This window comes from Nerophis ophidion, linkage group LG10 (genome assembly GCF_033978795.1).
Source record: "Nerophis ophidion isolate RoL-2023_Sa linkage group LG10, RoL_Noph_v1.0, whole genome shotgun sequence".
In the NCBI taxonomy this organism is placed as follows: domain Eukaryota; kingdom Metazoa; phylum Chordata; class Actinopteri; order Syngnathiformes; family Syngnathidae; genus Nerophis; species Nerophis ophidion.
The window spans coordinates 63,494,209-63,521,592 of NC_084620.1; the positions used below are offsets into that span (position 1 = coordinate 63,494,209).

A 27,384-nucleotide genomic window follows, 5' to 3' on the forward strand; every position below is an offset into this window, starting at 1 on the left:
CTTAAAACGATGATTTTTTTTCATTAGTAGCACACGTCATATCAAACAAATGCATCTTCATGATATCGATCGCTCGGCCATTTTGTTCCGTGCCAGCAGGAGGGTGCTCCTGTCACTTCTGTCAGATGTTTATCCTCCACATAATGAAGGAGAAGGACGTCTCTAAACAAACACACGTAATAATCCCGATAACAACAAATCTAGTGTATGCTGTAACTATAGCGCACAATGATCCTTTCTCCCACAGAGAGGCCTGTTTGTGTTCAATTCCATTCCTGTTATGTATCTGTCACTAATAAATGCTGAATATAGATTAAGAAATGTCTAATAATAATGATAACGGATTAAATGTGTATTGCTTGATATTTTTTTAATTGGTTTGTATTATCCAAAAATGAATCATCACCCTGATCTATGTCCTTATTGTAGTCCTATTGTTATAATTATTAATTCACTTTGGAAACTATATTTCAAAACTGAGAAAGAAAATATGTGTAAAATGATAAGCGATACAGTGCCTCAAATGTGTTTGTCGATACTGCAAATGTTGTTATCGCTCAACCACGTAATCAATCAATCAATCAATGTTTATTTATATAGCCCTAAATCACAAGTGTCTCAAAGGGCTGCACAAACCACAACGACATCCTCGGTAGAGCCCACATAAGGGCAAGGAAAAACTCACGCCCAATTTGACGTCGGTGACAGTGACAATGATGACTATGAGAAACCTTGGAGAGGACCGCATATGTGGACAACACCCCCCTCCCCAGGGGACCGAAAGCAAAGGATGTCGAGCGGGTCTAACATGATATTGTCAAAGTCCAATCCATAGTGGATCTAACATAATGGTGAGAGTCCAGTCCAAAGTGGATCCAATATAGTAGCGAGAGTCCCGTCCATAATGGAGCCAGCAGGAAACCAGCCCAAGCGGAGGCAGATGGATCAGCAGCGCAGAGATGTCCCCAACCGACACACAGGCGAGGGGTTCATCCTGGGTCCCGACTCTGGACAAGCGGTCCATGCTGGGTCCCGACTCCGGACAGCCGTGGCCACTGGACCCACCCCCCCCCCCCCCTCCACAAGGCAGAGTGGGACAGAGGAGAAAAAGAAAAGAAACGGCAGATCAACTGGTCTAAAAAGGAGGTCTATTTAAAGGCTAGAGTAGACAAATAAGATTTAAGATGAGACTTAAATGCTTCTACGGAGGAAGCATCTTTAACTGTTCCAGAGTACTGGAGCCCGAATGGGAAACGCTCTATAGCCCGCAGACTTTTTTTGGGCTCTGGGAATGACTAATAAGCCGGAGTCCTTTGAACGCAGATTTCTTGCCGGGACATATGGTACAATACAATCGGCAAGATAGGCTGGAGCTAGACCTAAATACTAAATACAGTCTGGTAACATGCAAAAACTTTGAAAGCTTGCCAGGTCAATTAAAAAATTAATTAATCTTTGTAGATTAATTTTTGGCTTCATTACAAACTTGTGTTTGAATTTTGTGAACTGAATTTTGTATTTTTCTATATAGTGTATACAAATCCATCCCAGGAATAATAATTGCTTGAAAACTCAAGATCCACTTCCGGTAATTTAGAACTAAAGCACCTCATTGGCTGGTTCTTAATTTACCGGAAGTGAGTCTTGAGTTTTGAAGCAACCTCTCTTCTTGCACTTTTATACAGCTTTTCTTTTTTAACACCGATTTTTTATTCTTTTTTGTTTTTGTTTTTACAATGAAACACTGTATTCACAAACACAAATTTTGTTCACAATTTGCATTTTTTTTAAATGTCAACATACTTTCATTTTGAAGAATTCAGCTCACAACATTCAAATCAGTGGCAAATTCATTATAAAAAGATTTCATGATAAAAACACAAATTAAAGGCCTACTGAAATGAGATTTTCTTATTTAAAAGGGGATAGCAGGTCCATTCTATGTGTCATACTTGATCATTTCGCGATATTGCCATATTTTTGCTGAAAGGACTTAGTAGAGAACATCGACGATAAAGTTTGCAACTTTTGGTCGCTAATAAAAAAGCCTTGCCTGTACCGGAAGTCGCAGACGATGTGCGCGTGACATCACGGGTTGTGGAGCTCCTCACATCCTCACATTATAATCATGGCCACCAGCGGCGAGAGCGATTCGGACCGAGAAAGCGACCATTTCCCCATTAATTTGAGCGAGGATGAACGATTCATGGATGAGGAAAGTGAGAGTGAAGGACTAGAAAGAAAAAAAAAAGATGATGGCAGTGGGAGATACTCAGATGTTATTAGACACATTTACTAGGATAATTCTGGAAAATCCCTTACCTGCTTATTGTGTTACTAGTCTTTTAGTGAGATTATATGGTCGTCCCTGTACAACCTGAAAGTCGGAGGGGTGTGACCACGGGTGTGGTGACCGCCAGTGTCTCCGAGGGAAGCCACGTTTCTCAACGAGGCGAAGGCAGGCGATGCTTCCTCCACAGTGGAAGCATCGACGGTCGGGGGCGGCCGGTGGGAGGAGGCAAAAGAGTCCGCAGCTGCCTCTTTGACAGGTGCAGGAGGAACGACCTAAGCTCTCTGCTCATGTCTACGGTGAGAGCCGACTTATTACCACCATTTTCTCACCGAAACATGCCGGTTGACATGTAGTAGGGAACCATGTTTGCTTGACCGCTCTGTTCCATAATAAAGCTTCACCGTCATCTTTTGGGAATGTAAACAAGGAAACACCGGCCGCAATACAACGCTTCCCACCTACGTCTTTCTTCTTTGACGTCTCCATTATTAATTGAACAAATTGCAAAAGATTCAGCAACAACAAGACTGTGGAATTATGCGATGAAAAGAGACGACTTATAGCTGTGAACGATGCTAGACCAAAATGTCCTCTACAATGTGTGACGTCATGCGCACGCGTCATCATACCGCGACGTTTTAGCATGATACTTAAGCGGGAAATTTAAAATTGCAATTTAGTAAAACTAAACCGGCCGTATTGGCATGTGTTGCAATGTTAATATTTCATCATTGATATATAAACTATCAGACTGCGTGGTCGGTAGTAGTGGGTTTCAGTAGGCCTTTAATATTGCTTTTGGTCTCCGAAAGCGGTCCTCTCCAAGGTTTCTCATAGTCATTGTCACCGACGTCCCACTGGGTGAGTTTTTCCTTGCCCCTATGTGGGCTCTGTACCGCGGATGTTGTTGTGGTTTGTGCAGCCCTTTGAGACACATGTGATTTAATCAATACATATTTGTAACTGCATTCGATTTTTGTGATCTGATCTTTTTTTTTTTACATTAAATTATGCTGACAATTTAATTGAGTAAAAATGTGTGCACAAAATAAGTCTGTTTTAAAATTAATTAAGTGTAAAAAAATCATTATAAAACAATTCAGTGAATACAAATTTGGTGCAGTAATATATTTAATGCTTCAAAACTCAAAACTCACTTCAGGTAAATAAAGACCAAAGCAATCGATTCTGTGTCAGAACCAGCCAAAGAGCTGCTTTAGTCTTCATTTACCGGAAGTGAGACTTGAGTTTTAAGACGACTACTATTTTTGCAGTGATATTTTTTTTACACATAATTTTTATGTCATACATTTTTTACACTCTGATTTTTTTTAACACAAGTATGTTTTACACTGAATTTATGTACACTAATATTTTATTAAATGAAATTGTCATCATAATTTGGTGTAAAGAGCAATTCAGTTCACAAAATTCAAACGCATACACAAAATCAGTGACCAAAAAAAAAAGCTTTTGTAATAAAGTCACAATTTAACCCCCATAATTAACCTCCACATGATTCCTTCTATTACATTTTAAACTGTGTATTATTTGTCATATAGAATTGTTTGGGCGAAATTAAAACCATCAGTTCAAAACAACTAAACAAAAAGAGATATAATCCAGCCAATTGAAGAACATCAACCCAGTTGTCTGTAAACAATATGGCAGTGGTTCTCAAATGGGGGTACGCGTACCCCTGGGGGTACTTGAAAGTATGCCAAGGGGTACGTGAGATTTAAAAAAAATATTCTAAAAATAGCAACAATTCAAAAATCCTTTCTAAATATATTTATTGAATAATACTTCAACAAAAAATATATATATGCAATATTCAGTGTTGACAGCTAGATTTTTTGTGGACATGTTCCATAAATATTGATGTTAAAGATTTCTTTTTTTGTGAAGAAAGGTTTAGAATTGAGTTCATGAATCCAGATGGATCTCTATTACAATCCCCAAAGAGGGCACTTTAAGTTAATTACTTCTGTTTAGAAATCATTATTTATAATTGAATTACTTGTTTATTTTTCAACAAGATTGTAGTTAATTTTACATATTTTTTTCCAAATAGAACTTTGCTGTTTTGCTAACTATCAGGACAGGTAAAACCTTGAGTCAGAAATCCTCTATACGACAACACTTTGCTGTTTTTGAGAACCTACATTACTGCCAAAAATGTTTGTCAAATATCCTTTATACGCCAGCACTTTGCTGTTTTTGATAACTATCAGGACTGCTAAAAACTTGAGTCAGAAATCCTCTATATGACAACGGTTTGCTGTTTTTGAGAATCTACATGACTGCCAAAAATGTTTGTCAAAGATCCTTTACATGCCTACACTTTGCTGTTTTTGATAACTTTCAGGACTGGTAAAAACTCGAGTCAGAAATCCTCTATACGACAACACTTTGCTGTTTTTGAGAACCTACATTACTGCCAAAAATGTTTGTCAAATATCCTTTATACGCCAGCACTTTGCTGTTTTTGATAACTATCAGGACTGCTAAAAACTTGAGTCAGAAATCCTCTATATGACAACAGTTTGCTGTTTTTGAGAATCTACATGACTGCCAAAAATGTTTGTCAAAGATCTTTTATATGCCTGCACTTTGCTGTCTTTGATAACTATCAGGACAGGTAAAAACTCGAGTCAGAAATCCTCTATATGACAACAGTTTGCTGTTTTTGAGAACCTACATTACTGCCAAAATGTTTGTCAAAGATCCTTTATATGACAGCACTTAGCTGTTTTTGAGAACCACCAGGACAAAAAAACTTGAGTCAAAAGTACTATATATGACAACACTTTGCTGTTTTTGAAAACCCACATTACTGCCAAAAATGTTAGTCAAAGATCCTTTATATGACAGAACTTTGCCGTTTTTGATAACTATCAGGACTGCTAAAAACTCGAGTCAGAAATTCTCTATGTGATAACACTTTGCTGTTTTGAGAACCTACATTACTGCTCAAAGGTCCTTTACATGGCGGCACTGTGCTATTTTTAAGATCTACATTACTCCCAAAAATGCAAGTCAATTTTCCTCTTTATGGTGGTACTTTGCTGTTTTTGTGGACCTACAATACTCCCAAAAACGCTTGTCAAAAATCCTTCATATATTTTAAAAACTTCAGATTATTTATTTTCAATTCATCCATTCATGCAAGACATAAAGAAGAATCAAAATATATGACAGCACGGTGCTGTTTTTGAGAACCTACAATATTTCCAAAAACACGTGTCAAAGATACTCTATTGATGGCATGTTGCTGTTTTTTAGAACCAACAGTACTGCCAAAATGTTAGTCAAAGGTCCTTTAAATGACAGCACTGTGCTGTATTTGAGAAACTACTGACAAAAACGCTTGTCAAAGATCCTTAATATTCAAAGACTTCAAAGAGTCTTTATTGTCAAATCCTCTATACATGCAAGACATAAAGAAGAGTCAAAATATGTTGTTTTTGATAACCTACAGTACTGCCAAAAACTTCAGTCAAAGATTATTTAAATGACAACAATGGGCTGTTTTTGAGAACCTATGGCCAGAAACGCTAGTCAAAGATATTTTACATGACAGCACTTTGCTGTTTTTGAGAACCTTCAGTATTGCCAAAACGCTTGCCAAAAATCCTGTACTGTATATGACAGCGCTGCTGTTTTTAGAACCTTCTGCCAAAAGTGCATGGCAGAATTCCTTTGTGTTTTATTGTTGCTGTTTTTGAGAACCTACAGCCAAAAACCTTGTCGAAGATCCTTCAGGGTCAAAGACTTCAAAGTCTTTATTTTCAGCATTGTGCTGTTTTTGAGAACCTACAGTACTGCCAAAAACACTAGTCAAATATCCTCTATTGACGGAACTGTGCTCTTTTTGAGAACCTACAGTACTGCCAAAAACACTAGTCAAATATCCTCTATTGACGGAACTGTGCTGTTTTTGAGAACCTACAGTACTGCCAAAAACAGTAGTCCAAGATCCTTTCTAAGACAGCACTGTGCTTTTTTTTCTGACAACATACAGTACTGTAAAAAAACACTAGTCGAAGATTCTCAATTGAGGGCACTGTTCTTTATTTGAAAACTTACAGTACTGTCAAAAACACTAGTTAAAGATCCTCTATTGATGGCACTGTGCTCTTTTTGAAAACCTGCAGTACGGCCAAAAGCGCTAGTCAAAGATCCTCTATTGACGGCACTGGGCTGTTTTTGAGAACTTACAGTACTGTAAAAAACACTAGTCAAAGATCCTCTATAAACGGCACTGTGCTGATTTTGAAAACCTACAGTACTGCCAAAAACACGAGTTAAAGATCCTCTATTGACGGCACTGTGGTGTTTTTGAGAACCTACAGTACTGCCAAAAACCCTAGTTAAAGATCCTCTATTTACGGCACGGTGCTGTTTTTGACACCTACAGTACTCTCAAAACCACTAGTTAAAGATCCTTTATTGACAGCACTGTGCTGTTTTTGACAACCTACAGTACTGCCAAAAAACTCTGGTTAAAATTGCCTATTGACGGCAATGTGCTGTTTTTGAGAACCTACAGTGCTGTCAAGAACACTAGTTAAAGATTGTAAATTAATTCATTCATGCAAGACATAAAGAAGAATGAAAATATATGAGAGCACTGTGCTGTTTTTGAGAAACTACAATATTTCCAAAAACACGTGTCAAAGATACTCTATTGATGGCATGTTGCTGTTTTTTAGAACCAACAGTACTGGCAAAATGTATGTCAAAGATCCTTTAAATGACAGCACTGTGCTGTATTTGTGAATATAATGCCAAAAATGCTCGTCAAAAATATTTTGTATGATCGCACTGTGCTGTTTTTGACTACACAGAACCTTTTTTTCCAAATAGTTCAAGAAAGACCACTACAAATGAGCAATATTTTGCAGTGTTATACAATTTAATAAATCAGAAACTGATAACATAGAGCTGTCTTCTTTATCCCTTTTTTTTTCAACCAAAAATGCTTTGCTCTGATTAGGGGGTACTTGAATTTAAAACAATGTTCAAAGGTTGAGAACCTCTGCAATATGACACAATATGATGTCAAATCCGACACTGGTACTACTGGTATCTCCGTGATCGACATTGGTATCGACCCACCCACCCAGGCAGGGACTTTAGCTCCACTTCCCGCGGAGGACGCTCACATTCCACCCGATCATTCGCCGCGTTCCTCCGAGCGGAAAAGGGAGGCTGGACAGTAGAAAAGTGTCAGGGGGGGAAAAAAAACATCCCTTTTTTTGTTGTTGACAGGATGACCAACAGTTTTTTAAACATGGCGTCGATCGGCGACTTCGACCCGCTCAACGCGTCAATCCCTGCCACCAAAGTTGAAATCACAGTGTCGTGCAGGTAGGGAAATGTCACTTTTTTAACCTCTTTTTTTTTATACTCTCCACCGATACACCAGTAAGTTTGTTTAAACTGCCAACAACTTTCGCTTTCACCTTTTAAAACATGCCTGGTGAGACGCCGCCGTCACGTTGAAGAAGCCGTACGTTCATGGTGGAATTTTCCGGTGTTTTTTACACGAGTGGCTTGAAAATGTTGTGAAAGTTTTTAACGACTTTTTGTTGTGTAATCGTTGTGAGCAAAGTTGTGGACGAGCTCGCGAACACAAACACAAACAAGTGTTCCTCAACGCTCAAATGAAAGGACAAACTTACATTGTGTGATACATTAAAGGCGGCGTATTATCCGCCATCGCGTAATACAGGGGTGTCCAAACTTTTTCCACTGAAAGCCGCAAACTGGAAAATCAAAGCACGCAGGGGCCAAGTTGATATGTTTTCATATTCAAAACCAATCAATCAATCAATCAATCAATGTTTACTTATATAGCCCTAAATCACTAGTGTCTCAAAGGGCTGCACAAACCACCACGACATCCTCGGTAGGCCCACATAAGGGCAAGGAAAACTCACACCCAGTGGGACATCGGTGACAATAATGACCTAGTGGGACGTCGGTGACAATAATGACTATGAGAACCTTAGAGAGGAGGAAAGCAATGGATGTCGAGCGGGTCTAACATGATACTGTGAAAGTTCAATCCACAATGGATCCAACACAGTCGCAAGAGTCCAGTCCAAAGCGGGTCCAACTCAGCAGAGAGAGTCCCGTTCACAGCGGAGCCACCAGGAAACCATCCCAAGCGGAGGCGGATCAGCAGCGCAGAGATGTCCCCAGCCGATACACAGGCAAGCAGTACATGGCCACCGGATCGGACCGGACCCCCTCCACAGGGGAGAGTGGGACATAGAAGAAAAAGAAAAGAAACAGCAGATCAACTGGTCTAAAAAGGGAGTCTATTTAAAGGCTACAGTATACAAATGAGTTTTAAGGTGAGACTTAAATGCTTCTACTGAGGTGGTATCTCGAACTGTTACCGGGAGGGCATTCCAGAGTACTGGAGCCCGAACGGAAAACGCTCTATAGCCCGCAGACTTTTTTTGGGCTTTGGGAATCACTAACAAGCCGGAGTCCTTTGAACGCAGATTTCTTGCCGGGACATATGGTACAATACAATCGGCAAGATAGGATGGAGCTAGACCGTGTAAAACCAATACAATAAGCACTTTTTTTTTTTTTAATTGTTGGGTCTACCTCAAGTTAGGTCTGAAATGAGATTTTCTTATTTAAACGGGGACAGCAGGTCCATTCTATGTGTCATACTTGATCCATCCATCCATCCATTTCCTACCGCTTATTCCCTTTCGGGGTCGCGGGGGGCGCTGGCGCCTATCTCAGCTACAATCAATCAATGTCAATCAATGTTTACTTATATAGCCCTACATCACCAGTGTCTCAAAGGGCTGCACAAACCACCACGACATCCTCGGTAGGCCCACATAAGGGCAAGGAAAACTCACACCCAGTGGGACATCGGTGACAATGATGACTATGAGAACCTTGGAGAGGAGGAAAGCAATGGATGTCGAGCGGGTCTAACATGATACTGTGAAAGATCAATCCACAATGGATCCAACACAGTCGCGAGAGTCCAGTCCAAAGCGGATCCAACACAGCAGCAAGAGTCCCGTTCACAGCGGAGCCAGCAGGAAACCATCCCAAGCGGAGGCGGATCAGCAGCGCAGAGATGTCCCCAGCCGATACACAGGCAAGCAGTACATGGCCACCGGATCGGACCGGACCCCTCCACAATCGGGCGGAAGGCGGGGTACACCCTGGACAAGTCGCCACCTCATCGCAGGGCCAACACAGATAGACAGACAACTTTCACACTCACATTCACATTTCGCGATATTGCCATATTTTTGCTGAAAGTATTTAGTAGAGAACATCCACGATAAAGTTCGCAACTTTCGGTGCTAAGAGAAAAGCCCATCCTCTACCGGAAGTCGCAGACGATGACGTCGCATGTTGATGGCTCCTCACATATTCACATTGATTTTAATGGAAGCTTTCAACAAAAACAGCTATTCGGACCGAGAAAACGACAACTTCCCCATTAATTTGAGCGAGGATGAAATATTCGTGTTTGAGGATATTGATAGCGACGGACCTAATACTGTACTGGGGCACAAATAATTCATGTGAGCGTGCAAAGCGCGCAAGCAAAAACATTTTTAGCACTTATTTATCATAAAAAATACATAAATAGTGCTTCAAACTATGAAATCATATCAGATGATGTTGTATGGATCTTTGATTAACCACCTGAAATTAACTAATGCATTTGACCTACCTGTGCACTTTTTTTACTCCAGACTTCTAAACTGCTACTGATAAAAGCAAAAAGGAAGAGCAATGAATCTTTTTGAAATATATATCGCAGTAATCATCTGCAAATTTAACATCTACAAAAGTAAAACAAAAAATAAAGCACCCCTACATCTCTGGGTTCTTTTATATTATTTAATTTCCATTTATGGCAATGTGGCTAATCCTATTTCAGATACACAAAACTATAAAATATACACAAAACAATAAAGCCACAGTAGTAGAATAAATGAACAACTGTTGTGTGTCTGTTCAGGGAATCATTTTCTGAGAAGTAAACTGTAATGTCTGGTTTTCATTTTTGCAAAGTGGTCAATCACTCTGGACAGACATGGAAATATTACAGTAACTGTTATACAGTTGACCAGTGGTTCCCAACTGGTGAGTCGTGACATAAACTGGATTGTTTGTCATTTTCAGTGAGTTGCAGTCAGATGTGTGCATGAAAAAAAAAAAAAGTTTAGGGAGAAGAAAATCAAATTGTGGCAACAAAACCAGATTATTTTAGTCTTTTTTCTCGTGACTATTAGTGAGTATTTTAGCAAAAGGCAAACCGACTAACAAGTTGGAGGACGACTCAGGACAGACATGTAAATATATTTAAAAAAAATCTAAATGGGGCAACAAAACCCAATATTTTCAGCCATCTTTCTGAAAATAAATACAGAAATTTTATTATTTTTTTATGGTAAAAAAAACAGATGCTTTAGCTGTAGCCATTTTTCTGGTGACAAAAGAATATTATTTTAGTCAAAGTCGCACTGATTAACAAGACAAGTCTACTGTGCTATTTTTCTGTGAAATAAACTTGAATGATTTAAAAGTTGGCTCACGACTTGATGATATGGAAAAATGTTTTTCTTCCTGAAGATAAACCATTTGAGAAGCACTCAACTCACACATGCTTACTCCAAATCATCATTGATGCAGAACCAGCAGACAATAACCAACATTATGTTTCATGTTCATTGGAAATTCCCCCGACAGCTCGTACAGCAAATGAATATGTTTGTCTTGATACAAGGAATAACGTTAGCTAACTTAGCATCAACTTAAGACAATGATGTTGCCTAGCTAGCTAGGAATTCACTTACATCTCTCATTCCTTGCTGCTTCTTCCCTGCTGCGGGCGAATAACTTTCTGATATCCATCTAGGAGTTACAGTTTGAGTCAAATCAAAAGCAAAATAATGTAATTAACAAATTGTTGTTGGCTAACGTTACCTACCTCACGCAGTGATTCTCATCCTCTCTCGCTCTCTCTCTCTCTCTCTCAACCGAAGTCTCGATCCACACGTGAATAAATTACCATATTAATTAGTAGCCATGTGCTCATTGTTATGTGGAGTTAATACAGTAGCAATCAATTACCATACTAAGTAGTATGTGCGGTGTTGTCTATGTTATGTAGACTTAAAACTCTGAAGCGTTTTTTTTTAAATTGGTGAAATTTTTACTGGGGCACTGCAGATCAACAGTGGGGCACGTGCCCCAGTGAAATATGTCTGGTGACGCCCCTGGCGACGTAGGAGAAAAAAAAAAACCCCAAAACAAAACAAGTTAAAAAAAAACAAAAAACGCGATTGCATTGAGACGGATTCATATCTTTTTAGAGACATTTACTAGGATAATTCTGGGAAATCCCTTATCTTTCTATTGTGTTGCAAGTGTTTTTGTGAGTTTACCAGTAGCTGATAGTTGGAAGTGTACGTCCACGGCCGGGTGTTGATGCGCAGTTTCTCAGGGAAGTCGACGGCAGCTGTATGGGCGGCACAAGCTCAGCTGATCTCCGGTAAGAAGCGACTTTTTAACCACAATTTTCTCACCGAAACCTGCCGGTTGACATTCGGTTGGGATCCATGTCCGCTCTGATCCATATTAAAGTTTCACCTTCGTGAATTTTAAACAAGGAATCACCGTGTGTTTGTGTGGTTAAAGGCTAAAGCTTCCCAACTCCATCTTTCTACTTTAAGTCCTCCAATATTAATTGAACAAATTGCAAAAGATTCAGCAACACAGATCTCCAAAATACTGTGTAATTATGCCGTTAAAACAGACGACTTTTAGCTGTGTGTGTGCGCAGCGCTCATGTTCCTAACAGCCCGTGACGTCAAGCGTACACGTCATCATTACGCGACGTTTTCAAGAAAAAACTCCCGGGAAATGTAAAATTGCAATTTAGTTAACTAAAAAGGCCGTATTGGCATGTGTTGCAATGTTAATATTTCATTATTGATATATAAACTATCAGACTGTGTGGTCGGTAGTAGTGGGTTTCAGTAGGTCAAGGTTCAAAATAAGTCATATATTATTTTTTTCATAAAACCCTTGAATCGCTATTTCTACTTCATTATTTGTTTTACTCTTTACCAGCTTTTTGTCGAAACCCTATTTTTTGAGGGAAAATACACAATATTTTCCCCAAAAAGATTTTCAAAGTGAAATATTTAAAGGCCTACTGAAATTAGATTTTCTTATTTAAACGGGGATAGCAGGTCCATTCTATGTGTCATACTTGATCATTTCGCGATATTGCCATATTTTTGCTGAAAGGATTTAGTAGAGGACATCGACGATAAAGTTCTCAACTTTTGGTCGCTAATAAAAAAGCCTTGCCTCCTCACATATTCAGATTGATTTTAATGGGAGCTTCTAACAAAAACAGCTATTCGGACCGAGAAAACGACAATTTCCCCATTAATTTGAGCGAGGATAAAAGATTAGCGTTTGAGGATATTGATAGCGATGGAGTAGAAAAAAAAACAACCAAAAGTAGCAGACGATGTGCGTGTGACGTCACGGGTTGTAGGGCTCCTCACATTGTTAACAATCACAGCCACCAGCAGCTAGAGTGATTCGGAGCGAGAAAGCGACAATTTCCCAATTAATTTGAGCGAGGATGAACGATTCGGGGATTAGGATAGTGAGACTGAAGGACTAAAAGAAAAAGAAAAAAAAAAGACGAGGGCAGTCAGAGCGATTCAGATGTTATTAGACACATTTACTAGGATTATTCTGGAAAATCCCTTATCTGCTTATTGTGTTACTAGTGTTGTAGTGAGATTATAAAGTCATACCTGAAGGTCGGAGGACTGTGGTGACCGCCAGTGTCTCTAATGGAAGCCATGGAGGAGCCAAGAAAGTCACAGCTGCCTTTTTGACAGCTGCTGCAGGAGGAGGCAAACTCCGCTCAAGTCTCCGGTAAAAGCCGACTTAATATCACAATTTTCTCATCCAAAAACTTGCTGGTTGACATGTGGTAGAGAAACATGTTCGCTTGACCGCTCTGTTCCATATTATAGCTTCACAACAAACACAAAAAAACAGCTGCAATCCACCGCTTTCCACCATCAGCATTCTTCTTTATAGTCTCCATTATTAATTGAACAAATTGCAAAAAATTCTGCAACATAATGTGTAATTATGCGATTAAATTGGACGACTTTTAGCCGTGAGTGGTGCTGGGATAAAATGTCCGCTCCAACCAATAACGTCACAAGCACACGTCAACATTAGCGTCATCATTCCGCGACGTTTTCAACAGGATACTTCGCAGGAAATTTAAAATTGCAATTTAGTAAACTAAAAAGGCCGTATTGGCATGTGTTGCAATGTTAATATTTCATCATTGATATATAAACTATCAGACTGCGTGGTCGATAGTAGTGGGTTTCAGTAGGCCTTCTAAGGACCCAGAAGGGTTTCAGTCTTAAACAAGGTTCAAAATAAGTCATTTATTATTTTTTGCATAAAACCCTTGAGTTGCAAGATTTTTAAAGTGAAATATTTAATGTGAAATATTTGGATCCCTAAATAGGTGAATCATTTATAGCAAAATTTATTTGAATTTATTATAATTTTTAATTTTTTTTTTAGCAAATCCTTATGGATCCAAAAGTGCCCCACTCATAAAAAGGTCATGCTTTTAAAAAAAAAAAAAAACATTTTCATTCAACACCTAAATCTCTATATCAGCTTCAGATAATATATTATAATTGGTTTAATATATTTTTATAATAACAATCAATAGGATATTTAGTATTAGTATATAATTAGGTATGGACATTTTTTTCCAAATTTTCATATTTTTCATGTTTTTATGTTTGTTGTATTTATGTCCTTAAATCAATCAATACTTTATAACAAAATTGATTTTTATTCATTATTACTTTTTGAGAAATTATTGAAAAAATAGTGTTATTAGAGTCAACAATGCAACGTTTTCTCATTGCATTTCACCTATTTGCTCTTTTATTCCACTTTTTAAGGTTCAAAAAATATAAATATATTTTAGTATTTTTAGAATGATGTGTTGCGGGGCAGGTAAAACATTAGTTGCGGGCCGCCAATGGCCCCCCGGGCCACACTTTGGACACCCCTGGTGTAATACAACCGTACCGTGGCTGTGTTGTCGTTGTTGTTGTTTTGCACAATCCAGCATGTGTTTGGCATCGTAAATGTCCTCCCACGACAAGTGTTGTCTGACATGATGGCAAAAGACAGCTTGTCTGCTGAGTATTTCACCTCCTTTGGAACATGTCGAGGGAGGGATTTCCTCTGAAACTACAGGCCACGTAAGAGCGAGACCAAAGGAGACTCTCTGTATCAGCAACGGAATGAAAGAATATCTATTTAAGAGTTTTGTTTTTTTAACACACACTATATTGCCATAAGTATTTGGCCACCCATTCAACCGATGAAAATCAGGTGTCCCAATCACATGGGCCGGCCACTTGCCAACCCTCCCGGATTTTCCGGGAGACCCCCGAAATTCAGCGCCTATCCCGAAAACCTCCCCGGACAAATTTTCTCCTGAAATTCAGGCAGAGCTGGAGGCCACGCCTCCTCCAGCTCCATGCGGACCTGAGTGAGGACAGCCTGTTTTCACGTCCGCTTTCCCACAATATAAACAGCGTGCCTGCCCAATGACGTTATAACTGGAGAATGATCGAGGGCAAGTTATTGGTTCCTTATGTGGGTTTATTGTTAGGCAGTTTCAATAACGTTCTCCCAGCGCAATAACAACACACAACAACAGCAGTCACGTTTTCGTCTACCGTAAAGCAGTTCGTCTGCCGTAAACAGCAATGTTGTGACACTCTTAAACAGGACAATAATGCCATCTACTGTACGTTTTGGGCCATGCTAGGGAGGGATGGAAGATTCCAGACTCTAGTTCAGCATGGTTAGAAAAATAGTGACAGAGAATAGAACAAGGATGGACAATTCAACCCTTAACTCAACAATGAGTAGATGAGAGTTATGTGTGTGTATATGTGTAAATATTTTCTTATGTATATATATATATATATATAATTCCCAGAAAGTCAAGTATTTCTTATATATATATATATATATATATGAAATACTTGACTTGGTAAATTCTAGTTGTAAATATACTCCTCCCCTCTTAACCACGCCCCCAACCACGCCCCCCTAAACCACCCCCCACCTCCCGAAATCGGAGGTCTCAAGGTTGGCAAATATGCCGGCCACAGGAGACTTCCCTCTCCCCAGCCACTTCGTCCAGCTCTTCCCAGGGGATCCCGAGGCGTTCCCAGACCAACCGGGAGACATAGTCTTCCCAACGTGTCCTGGAACTTCCCCGTGGTCTCCTACGGTTGGACGTGCCCTAAACACCTCCCGAAGGAGGCGTTCGGGTGGCATCCTGACCAGATGCCCGAACCACCTCATCCGGCTCCTCTCGATTGGGAGGAGCAGCGGCTTTACTTTGAGCTCCTCCCGGATGGCAGAGCTTCTCACCCTATCTCTAAGGGAGAGCCCCGCTACCTGGTGGAGGAAACTTATCTCGGCCGCTTGTACCCGTGATCTTATCCTTTCGGTCATGACCCAAACCTCATGACCATAGTTGAGAATGGGAATGTAGATCGACCGGTAAATTGAGAGCTTTGCCTTCCGGCTCAGCTCCTTCTTCACCACAACGGATCGGTACCACGTCCGCATTACTGAAGACACCGCACGGATCCGCCTGTCGATCTCACGATCCACACTTCCTTCACTCGTGAACAAGACTCCTAGGTACTTGAACTCCTCCACTTTGGAAAGGGTCTCCTCCCAAACCCGGAGAAGGCACTCCACCCTTTTCCGGGCGAGAACAATGGACTCGGACATGGAGGTGCTGATTATCATTTCGATCGCTTCACACTGCTGCAAACCGATCCAGTGAGAGCTGAAGATCCTGGCCTGATGAAGCCATCAGGACCACATCATCTGCAAAAAGCAGAGACCTAATCACGCGCCTACCAAACCGGAATCCATCAACGCCTCGACTGCGCCTAGAAATTCCGTCCATAAAAGTTATGAACAGAATCGGTGACAAAGGACAGCCTTGGCGGAGTCCAACCCTCACTGGAAAGGGATCGACTTTTTGCCGGCAATGCGGACCAAAGTCTAACTCTGATTGTACAGGGAGCGGACTGCCACAATCAGACAGTCCGATACCCCATACTCTCTGAGCACTCCCCACAGGACTTCCCGAGGGACACGGTTTGAATGCATTCTCCAAGTCCACAAAGCACATGTAGACTGGTTGGGCAAACTACCATGCACCCTCAAGAACCGTGCTGCCAATCAACATATCAACCAAGTATTGCCAATCAACCTATCCCCAGGTGCATGTCTTTGGAAGTGGGAGGAAGCCGGACATGCCTAGGGCTTCGTCTGCCTCACAATACAAAGCCCTGGGCATGTTTCTTTTTAGTAAGAGACATATACAAATCAGCCTTTGGCTACAATCTGTCACATTTATATTTTATATGTTCATTAATGAGCATTGTATTATGTCACACAAATATAACAAATGGCAATTTCCTATGAGGAGATTTATTGGACATCTATAAACGAGCTTATTGTTGTGTCTGGGGGAACAGGCCAAAGTTAAGTAGGAGAAAATGCAGTTATTTAAAAATGATTTAATGTTTCTCTGTGGCCTGATAACAAATTCGTAGGTGGTTGGGGACCACCGGTGTAAAGCACGTCACCTCTAGACTGAGACGCGGTCTCTGGAGTGATGAATAAGACTTTTCCATCTGGCCATCTGATGGACGAGTCTGGGTTTGGAGATTGCCAGGAGAACGTTACATTTCGGATTGCATGAGTGTGAAATTTGGTGGAGTAGGAATTATGGTGTGGGGTTGTTTTTCAGTAGTTGGGCTTGGCTCCTTAGCTCCAGTGAAAGGAACTTTGAATGTTCCAGGATACCAAAACATGTTGGACAATTCCATGCTTCCAACCTTGTGGGAACAGTTTAGAGTGGGCCTCATCCTCTTCCAACATGACTGTGCATCAGTGCACAAAGCAAAGTCCATAAATACATGGATGACAGAGTCTGGTGTGGATGAACTTGACTGGACTGCACAGAGTCTTGACCTGAACCCGATGGAACACCTAGGGGATGAATTAGAACAGAGACTGAGAGCCAGGTCTTCTCGATCAATCAGTGTGTGTTTTTGACCTCACCAATGTGCTTTGGAAAAATAAGCTGCTACTATTATCCGAGGCTTTACTTATTTGAATTAGGACAATGCATTTTCATCAACAGAGAGCAACCATGGAAATATGCCTGAGTTAGCACAATAGCTAATTTTCCTTCATTGTCCTAAGGCAGGTTAATACAATAAAAATTCAACAGGTCATTATACTAAATAACACATAAATCACAAGACATTACACATTACAAGCATACCATAAGCACAGACTATGGACAAAAAAATAAAACAAACAAACAAAAAAAGCAAGTGAATTATCTAATTGTGTGTGCATGTCTTATTAGTTTTCAACCACTGTTTCAGTACAGTTTTAAATGTTACATTGGTGTCACAATTTCTGACATGGCCTGGCTTTGAAACCTGTACGGCTCATAAAACAGTACGGCTAATTCATGGATTTTTCTTCGCTGCTGGCTGGCTATAAAAAGGTTAAAAAAACAAACAAGCAAACAAACTGAATAGGTGTGGAATTGTTTGTGCCATGGTGCCATCTTTTGGATGAGTGCAGGGTCTGCTTTGCCTTTCTGTTTAGACTTTTTAAAACATATTTTTTAAACCTACCGTTGCTATTTGGTCTTTTAGCCGTCAATAGCGTTTTTACTGGTATGAATTCTTCATTTATTACTCCAAGCAACGTTTGTAAGTTTTACAATATAACTAAACCAATTTTTACTTACTGAACCATTCTATGTGTGATGTCTGCAGGAGTGTTTTCATGCGTATTTGTACGTGCTATTGTAATGTAATTAATCTAGCCTCGTTAGCATTAGCTCCTATCCTAGCACATTTACAAGTGTCTATGTTAATATGTATACGCCATTCTTTTTACATTGATTCATTTTTGTAAATTTGTGGAGTTGTAATTTTGTTTAGCCAATTGGAGAGCCAGCTTCCGCAGATAGCGGCTCCGTGACGATGACTTTTGTTTTGTTTGATCAGCCGTTTTACTGCCATGTGCAAGGCACCGTGCACCGTTTGGAAATAATTAAGATATGTAAATAAACATTTGCAAAATTATTCTGTGTAAATAACTAATTTCACAAAGTATATATCTGCGGCTTATATACTGTGTGTGTGTATATATATATATATACATGTATATATATATATATATATATATATATATATATATATATATATATATATGTATATATTAGGGCTGTGAATCTTTGGGTGTCCCACGATTCGATTCAATATCGATTCTTGGGGTCACGATTCGATAACATATCGATTTTTTTCGATAATGTCAGTGAGGGATTTTTAATCACTGCTATGCTGAAATTGTAATTAATATTGATACTGTTGTTGATAATATTCATTTTTGTTTCATTACTTTTGGTCTGTTCTGTGTTGTGTTTGTCTCCTCTCAATTGCTCTGTTTATTGCAGTTCTGAGTGTTGCTGGGTCAGGTTTGGTTTTGGAATTGGATTGCATTGTTATGGTATTGCTGTGTAGTGGTTTGTTGGATTGATTTTAAAAAAAAAAATCGATTTTTTAAAAATAAGAATCGATTCTGAATCGCTCAACGTAAACGATTCGATTCGTATTTGAATCGATTTTTTTCCCACACCCCTAGTGTATATGTATATATATATATATATATATATATATATATATATATATATATATATATATATATGTATATGTATGTATGTATATATAATAAAACAATTTTCTTGTCATTTTTGTGGCCGGCATTAAGCTGGAAATAAAAAAAAGCAACAACAAAAAAAACACTTTCTGTCTAAATATGTTTGTCCTTTCAATTTTGACAGAAAAATGCATGCGTTTTATCTGATCACACAAGATTTTACTTTTTTTTTTGGTTATCAGAAATAAATGAAAAGCCTATTTCAGCTGCATTCGGGCGGTAGGCGGGGTACACCCTGGACAAGTCGCCACCTCATCGCAGGGCCAACTCAGATAGACAACATTCACACTCACATACACACTCTAGGGCAAATTTAGTGTTGCCAATCAACCTATCCCTAGGTGCATGTCTTTGGTGGTGGGAGGAAACCGGAGTACCCGGAGGGAACCCACGCAGTCACGGGGAGAACATGCAAACTCCACACAGAAGGATCCTGTGTGGAGTTCATTTACTATTGTAAATTCGTCATTACTCCTAAGCACTGTGAGCCCATCATCACACCAGTATCGGAGGAGAGTGGATTCAGTTGAAAAAAGGAAAGCAAAGCTGTCAAGTCAGTTGGTTTTCATCGGTTCCTTCTGAAACCCGATCCTTAGCACAAGTATGATTCTATTCCTGTATTCGATAAAGATCCACTAGAGAGAAGCATAATTTGCACATTTCCATGTCGAGACAGAGTACTGTATGTCTGTAATGTCTTTTTACTAACACAGGATTTGTTTGTTTGAATGCATTATTGTGACGAGGCCTGGTTCAATTCAAAATGAAGTCGGTAACTTTGCTGGTATCGATAAATTGCTACGTACGCATGTTTTAGTTTCCTTCGTCTCCAGCTTCAAACAGGGAGAAAGACATCTCACTCTATGCATTTCCCACAGCTCCTGAGTGGGTTTATTTTGACAGTAGAATTACCTGAACGCAGTGACGTCCACAATCTTTGTCTCGGTGGCCTGAGAGCGCGACCGCTAACTTACGCACACAGGATTCACAGACATCGCCTCTCGACTCGCGACTTGACTTGTTGGTGAGAAATTTCACAAAGTAACAAAAATTAAAAGGAAAAAAATATGATTACAAAGACAAATGCCCCGTTGTAGTAATATTTCAGCTTTAAACCGGATGGGCAATATAAGCTCATTAACTTAGACAAACACGCGAGAATGCCTTGAAGGCAACAAACAAAAAAACGACTTAATTTCAAACCAATCGGTTTAAAACTCTTTAACAATATTTATTTATGTAATAATTTGCTCACAGAGATAATAATTACATTTTTTTTTCTGTTTATTTATTTAGGATACCTACGTTATTCACCTTCCAATTACAGTACAATGGTAAACAACTCTACAGTATAGAGGAATAAAAGTGTATATAACGTGTTTAATGGTTACTTGCATTATTATTAGGAGTGTCAATAAAACATAAATGTTCAGATTAATCGCAATTCTTATTTGTAACAGTTATTAATCGATTACATTTATTTTTTTAAATCGATTTTATAATTAAAGAAAATGTTTTTTTATCCGTCCTGTCCAACCATTAAGGGAAAATATATTGTTGTTGTAGATGCCCGTATTTGCTGTATATATTTATTTTACAAAATAAGTTTTTGATACTTCTCCTGTTGACTTATTTGTATTTGACTTTGTTAAATGTTTGTGAAGCATTTTCATCCATCCATCCATTTTCTATTGCTTATCCCTTTTCTGGTTGTGGGGGGGCCTGGTGCCTAGCTCAGCTACAATCGGGCGGAAGGTGGTGTACACCCTGGACAAAAACAGTTTTCTTTTTAAGTAATATAAACAATGATCAGATATGTTTATTTACTTTATAGAGGAATATAATTGATCATACAACTGGCATCCAATCTTATTTAAAAAAATATAGATTTTGTGATGGCACCCGAACGCCTCCCAAGGGAGGTGTTAAGGGCACGTCCGACCGGTAGGAGGCTATGGGGAAGACCCTGGACACGTTGGAAAGACTGTCTCCCGGCTGGCTTGGGGACGCCTCGGGATCCCCCGGGAAGAGGGGAGAGGAAAGTCTGGGCTTCCCTGCTTAGGCTGCTGCCCCCGCGACCCGACCTCGGATAAGCGGAAGAAGATGGATGGATGGATAGATTTTGAAGCGAGAATTGATTCTGAATCGAATAGTTACCCCCAAGAATTGAATCGAATCGTGTGGTGTCTAAAGATTCATAGCCCTAGTTATTATTATATATAATAATAACATCAGTGCTTAATTTGGTCACAAAATAATGCTGAATGTGATATTTTTTATCGGTAGTAGTTTGGTGGGCAATATATTGTCCAGCAAAATTGGTTATTGTGACTATAATGCGATTAATCCTCGCCTGCTATATGTGACAACCATCATCATTTTCAATGGAGAATTTGTCACTATAGTGGTAAGACAGAGATGGAAGGTCACATTTTTTTGTCCCATCCGTGATCTCTTTCACCAATAAGACCCTCATATGAAGAATTCTGTTCTAGGAGGGATTGCAAAGAACCGTGTAGAAATATATTTCATGCATATCTTAACTGCTTATTATTAACCAGTGCATTTTTGTGTTTCGTCGCGGAGAGATCATGTTAAGTTGTAGCTGAATATACGAACGTGTTTTGGCAGAGTTTGCTCATGTCTGAGTCACCTGGCTCCTCAGTCCCACCCGGGGGGCGGGAGACGTTTGTTTTGGTGGCCATCATCCACCCACCTCCAACCTGAGGCAGAACTGAAATGCCAGCGCTTGTGAGCGCTTGCGTCTATACAATGTACTGTATGTCGCGTGTGGTGCTATACGATATCGCCATGGTTACTCGTGTTTTTGTTTTTCAAGTTTACACGGGAGAGCAGAAAAGTGGGGGCGGCGGGCGATGAGGGCGAGAGCGTGATGCATGAATGTAATGTGTATTTCATAATGTGTCAGCAACGTAAGTATTTTGCAAATGAGAGAGGAATTAATGTGTTGCCGGTCATGTTATCACATATTAGGTCTGTGATAATTGGTGTGATCTCATGTAAAATTGTGCAAAAATATGGCACTAAGTGATGCAAATCAAGTTCCCCGTGTTAGAGGAATATTTTCTCTTCTTTTGGCAGAATGAGAAAGCCTTAGAATCGGCCTTGGTCCTGCTAAGAAGAGATACACACACACACACACACACACACACACGAAGAGCTCACTCTGTTTCCTTATATGTGCACTCACCAGTGAGGGGCAAGCTACTTGGAATATGCAGTAAGCTAAATTACAAGTTGCTCTCGATTAAATGTGGCTAAGCTACGGGGGAAGCTGTCTCTGGAACAGACCTGGGCAAATTGAGGCCCGGGGCCACATGCGTTGAGCTTTTCAATCTGGCCTGCCGGACATTCCCAAATATTTTTTTTAGATCATTAAGATGGAAAGTGTAGCTGCCATTATGATGTGCAGTAATCTGCATTTATGGATGATATACCAGTTACTATAGTAATCTAATTAGTTACTACGGTAATCTAATTAGTTACTATGGTCATCTAATCAGTTATTATGGTAATCTACATCACAGCAGCTCAGACGAGGCACCAAGCAGTGTGGGCGGGAAGCGTTTCCACAGACTGGTAAGGAGATTTTCACAACAAGGTTCTAAAGCTTAGTGATATATAGAATAAAATAGAAAGTCCATCCATCCATTTTCTACTGCTTATTCCCTTTCGGGGTCGCGGGGGGCGCTGGCGCCTATCTCAGCTACAATCGGGCGGAAGGCGGGGTACACCCTGGACAAGTCGCCACCTCATCGCAGGGCCAACACGGATAGACAGACAACATTCACACTCACATTCACACACTAGGGTCAATTTAGTGTTGCCAATCAACCTATCCCCAGGTGCATGTCTTTGGAAGTGGGAGGAAGCCGGAGTACCCGGAGGGAACCCACGCATTCACGGGGAGAACATGCAAACTCCACACAGAAAGATCCCGAGCCTGGATTTGAACCCAGGACTGCAGGACCTTCGTATTGTGAGGCAGACACACTAACCCCTCTCCCACCTTGAAGCCCAACATAAAAAGTACTTTATTTATCCCTGGGGAAAATTCATCAAATATCAGATATGTCAGATTGTAGGTGGGTTTATTGTGTACCCTTCGCGTTCATATTTCACTGTTTGTTGCACTTTTATTGCGTTTCACTTGATTGTAAAATATGTCGATTGAAAGGGGGTGTTGTCAATATTCAGTGTTTTGTCGTTCATAGAAAAATGTAAAAATTCCATTACGTGTTTTAAGGCGGTCTGTCATAATGTTTTTAGCATTCAATCAGACATTATTGTGAGGTTTTGTATTAGTGTTCTAAAAATAGATATATCGCCGCCTCCCCCCAGACACGTTTTTTTTCTCTAAATGTGGCCCCAGAGTCAAAATAATTGCCCAGGCCTGCACTGGAGTATTGTAGCCAGCTACACGGCAAAAATAGCTTGCTACATCTAAGCCACATTTAACTAACTAATATTAATCTTAATGTGACTGACAGTGTACTAATGGACCCTATAGGGGTCCATCACTATTAAATATTTGTCATTTAGCTGGGTACACCCTACAACTACCTCAAGAGTTCCCCGAACCCCACTCTATGTATTTATTTAGTTTGCCTTTTCTTTGGCCCACCCCTATTATGATGTTAATTTTCTCTACCTACAGTAAAAAACAGTAAAAAAAAACAACAACAATCCCTTTTGCATTGTTTGGGAACGGTTGGCAATGGTTATGTGCAGTACATTTTTTTATGAACTCAACTCACCTTATTGTGTGTTCTTAAATTGGTGTTGGATGTCTTGGATGAAGAGAGCGGTTCTGATTTGGGTATGCAGAGTAAACGACTAAAAACATGTCTGAATATGACCAAAAACATGCATTATTGTGGGTTCCCGGGACGTCGTCTTCATCAGTAAAGGAAAAATCTGATCTGCGGGAGAGAATTCGTCTTTGTTTTTTTTTTGAGTAATCAGCCTGAAGCGTCCCTCTATCTCCGCTTCCGTCATCGTCATGTGACATGAGTGCGTGTCTGTTATGACTTTGCTTCCTGGTTTTGATGACGCGCCTTATCTTGTGTCTGATTGGCCAGTCCGTAATGTTTTTTCCTACCCTTAGCCAATTGTGACTCATCTTACGAACACCAACCAATCATCATGGATTTTTTCCGTATTATAGATGTTCTCATTTATCCAGATCATTGTATTTTTTCATTGTATTTTTTGGCCTGGATTCGCAGTCTGTTTTCTGTCTTTGTTGCTTGTAAATTTGATGTAAGCTACCTTGCTACATGGGTTTAGAAGTAGCTAAGCTGCAGGAAAAGCCACTCGTTAAAAAAGTAGCTAAGCTACCACCAAGCTATTGGAAAATGTAGGTATGGTTTTTATCTTCGCTACATGTCGCTTGTTACTGCCCATCACTGGCACTCACACACATATCGTATTTTTCGGACTATAAGTCACAGTTTTTTTCATAGTTTGGCCGGGGGTGCGACATATACTCCGGAGCGATTTATGTGTGAAATTATTAACACATTACCGTAAAATATCCAAAAATATTATTTATCTCATTCGCGGAAGAGACGACGAAAATGTCAGCAATTGTCACACACACGTCAACCAATAAGAATTCGGCGGGGGAGGGTCATGGCAGAAGTGCATTGTGGATCATGGAATGCTAACTGCTATATGCTATATGCTACTGCCGTAGCTATTGTAATGGATCATTTCATTGTTGGTGGTAACTTATAAAAACTGAAAAGGGCTGAGAAAATTGGACCGAAAAGGAAATCATGTACTGCAGATTACACAATATCAAATAATATTATTTATCTCATTCGCGGAAGAGACCAAGAAAATGTCAGCAATCGTCACATACACGTCAACCAATAAGAATTCGGCGGGGGAGGGTCATGGCAGAAGTGCATTGTGGGTCATGGAATGCTAACTGCTATATGCTATATGCCAGTGGTCCCCAACCTTTTTGTAGCTTCGGACCGGTCAACGCATGACAATTTGTCCCGCGGCCCGGCGGGACAAATTTTTCTTTATCATGAAAAAGGGAGGTTTTTGTCACGAAAATGGGAGGTTTTTTGGGTTGGTGCACTAATTGTAAGTATATCTTGTGTTTTTTATGTTGATTTAATAAAATAAATTTTTTTTTATAAAAAATTATTCTGCGGCCCGGTACCAATCGAGCCCAGTGGTTGGGGACCACTGCTATATGCTACTACCGTAGCTATTAAAATGGATCATTTCATAGTTGGCAGTAAAAACTGAGAAGGGCTGCACAAAAATTGGAACGAAAAGGAAATCATGTACTGCAGATTACAAGCTCGACGTAGTGAAATATGCAGCAGAAAACGTCAAGACGAAGCGGCGCATACCTTTGGAGTTGGCAGAGTTGTTTAGAAGCGACATCGAGGAAGAAGATTTCATCGGATTTATAGATTAGGAGTGACAGATTGTTTGGTAAACGTACAGTATAGCTTGTTCTATATGTTATAGTTATTTGAATGACTCTTACCATAATATGTTACGTTCTCAGTTGGTTATTTATGCCTCATATAACGTACACTTATTCAGCCTGTTGTTCACTATTCTTTATTTATTTTAAATTGCCCTTCAAATGTCTATTCTTGGTGTTGGATTCTATCAAATAAATTTCCTCCCAAAATGCGACTTATACTCCAGTGCGACGTATATACGTTTTTTTCCTTCTTTAATATGCATTTTCGGCCGGTGCGACGTATACTTCGGAGCGATTTATAATCCGAAAAATACGGCACATTATTATTATTATTATTATTGGTGTCATGAGGTACTAGCCTGGAGAGAGAGAGTGAAGAAGGTGTGTGGGCTCCACACACTCATATCAAGTTAACCTTTATTTTCAGTTACTGCCAAGGTAGTTCAACTAAGGAGGACAAAAGCTGATGAGGAGGGCGTCCATTTTGGAGATTGCTCCGATCTTTAGATTGCTGTTTTCTCTCTCTCGTGCTTGTATCTCAGTTGTTTGTATTTACTCCTGTTCTGTAGACTAAATTGTTATACTTTGATTTTAGTTACCGCTCATCATTTCGGATAGCCTGATAACAAAATAATCTGGGGGGACTCTCCTCTCCTAAACAGGGGAGGTTCTAATACCTGAAATGCTGCTCTAACTGTGCTGTCGCCCGTTTTGGGAAAACTTAATGTAGTTTGCCACCGTGTGACGTGATCATGTCCGACATCCATTCCCCGATTTGATATTCCTAATTAATGAACTGAATGGCTGATCAAAGCGTGGAAAGAGGGAGGCTGCATGAGCAAGATGGTGCAGACATATTGAGCAATTCTCCCAGGGTACAACTCCAGCTCATTGAGATAATGTTACTAGTCAATGCCATATAAAAGCTTGGTTAGTCAATGAGCCAGAGACAGTTTTGCAGAAGCAGGATCAATGCACTCTGTGTTTCAGTTCAGGTTGCCTTGTCATGGCACAGTTTAGAACGGTAAATGCTGATCTGGCTTGTTTTTTTTTTTACTGGTATTTGTTTCTGTAAGCCAACTCTGGCATGCTTGAATTGCACTCCACACAAAAGTGTGAATATTTATCAAAACATGCGTCCCAACTAGAGGTGCACAAAAAAATCGATTCACATCCGAATCGCTATTCTTATTTATCCAGATTCTAAATAGGTAAATATTTTTTAAGAATTATTCCAAAAAATGTTTCTGTTTTTCTTTTTGTAAAAATCAATTTTCAATAATAATATTTTTTTTAGGCCATCTAAATGCAACTAAAAAGAGCTTTTCTAACCTTTCGGTTTAAAATCGAGAATCGTGTTGAATCGACAATGGATTCTGAACCGGACTGAATCGTTAAGTACCCAAAGATCCATCCATCCATCCATCCATCTTCTTCCGCTTATCCTAGGTCGGGTCGCGGGGGCAACAGCCTAAGCAGGGAAACCCAGACTTCCCTCTCCCCAGCCACTTCGTCTAGCTCTTCCCGGGGGATCCCGAGGCGTTCCCAGGCCAGCCGGGAGACATAGTCTTCCCAACGTGTCCTGGGTCTTCCCCGTGGCCTCCTACCGGCTGGACGTGCCCTAAACACCTCCCTAGGGAGGCGTTCGGGTGGCATCCTGACCAGATGCCCGAACCACCTCATCTGGCTC

The 27,384-nt window shown here is 40.0% G+C and overlaps 1 protein-coding gene across 2 annotated transcripts in view; it reads left to right on the forward strand.

The window, feature by feature from the left end:
- The first annotated feature begins 7,395 nt into the window (after nucleotides 1–7,395).
- The window catches only part of LOC133561175 (copine-8), a 236,251-nt gene continuing 216,262 nt past the window's right edge, over nucleotides 7,396–27,384 (forward strand). The window contains exon 1 of one of the 2 annotated variants that reach the window (XM_061914452.1): nucleotides 7,396–7,666. In XM_061914452.1, the coding sequence (XP_061770436.1) occupies nucleotides 7,569–7,666 (98 nt within the window). In that variant the 5' untranslated portion in view covers nucleotides 7,396–7,568. The remainder of the gene's footprint in view (nucleotides 7,667–27,384) is intronic. The other variant, XM_061914453.1, reaches the window with a different exon arrangement.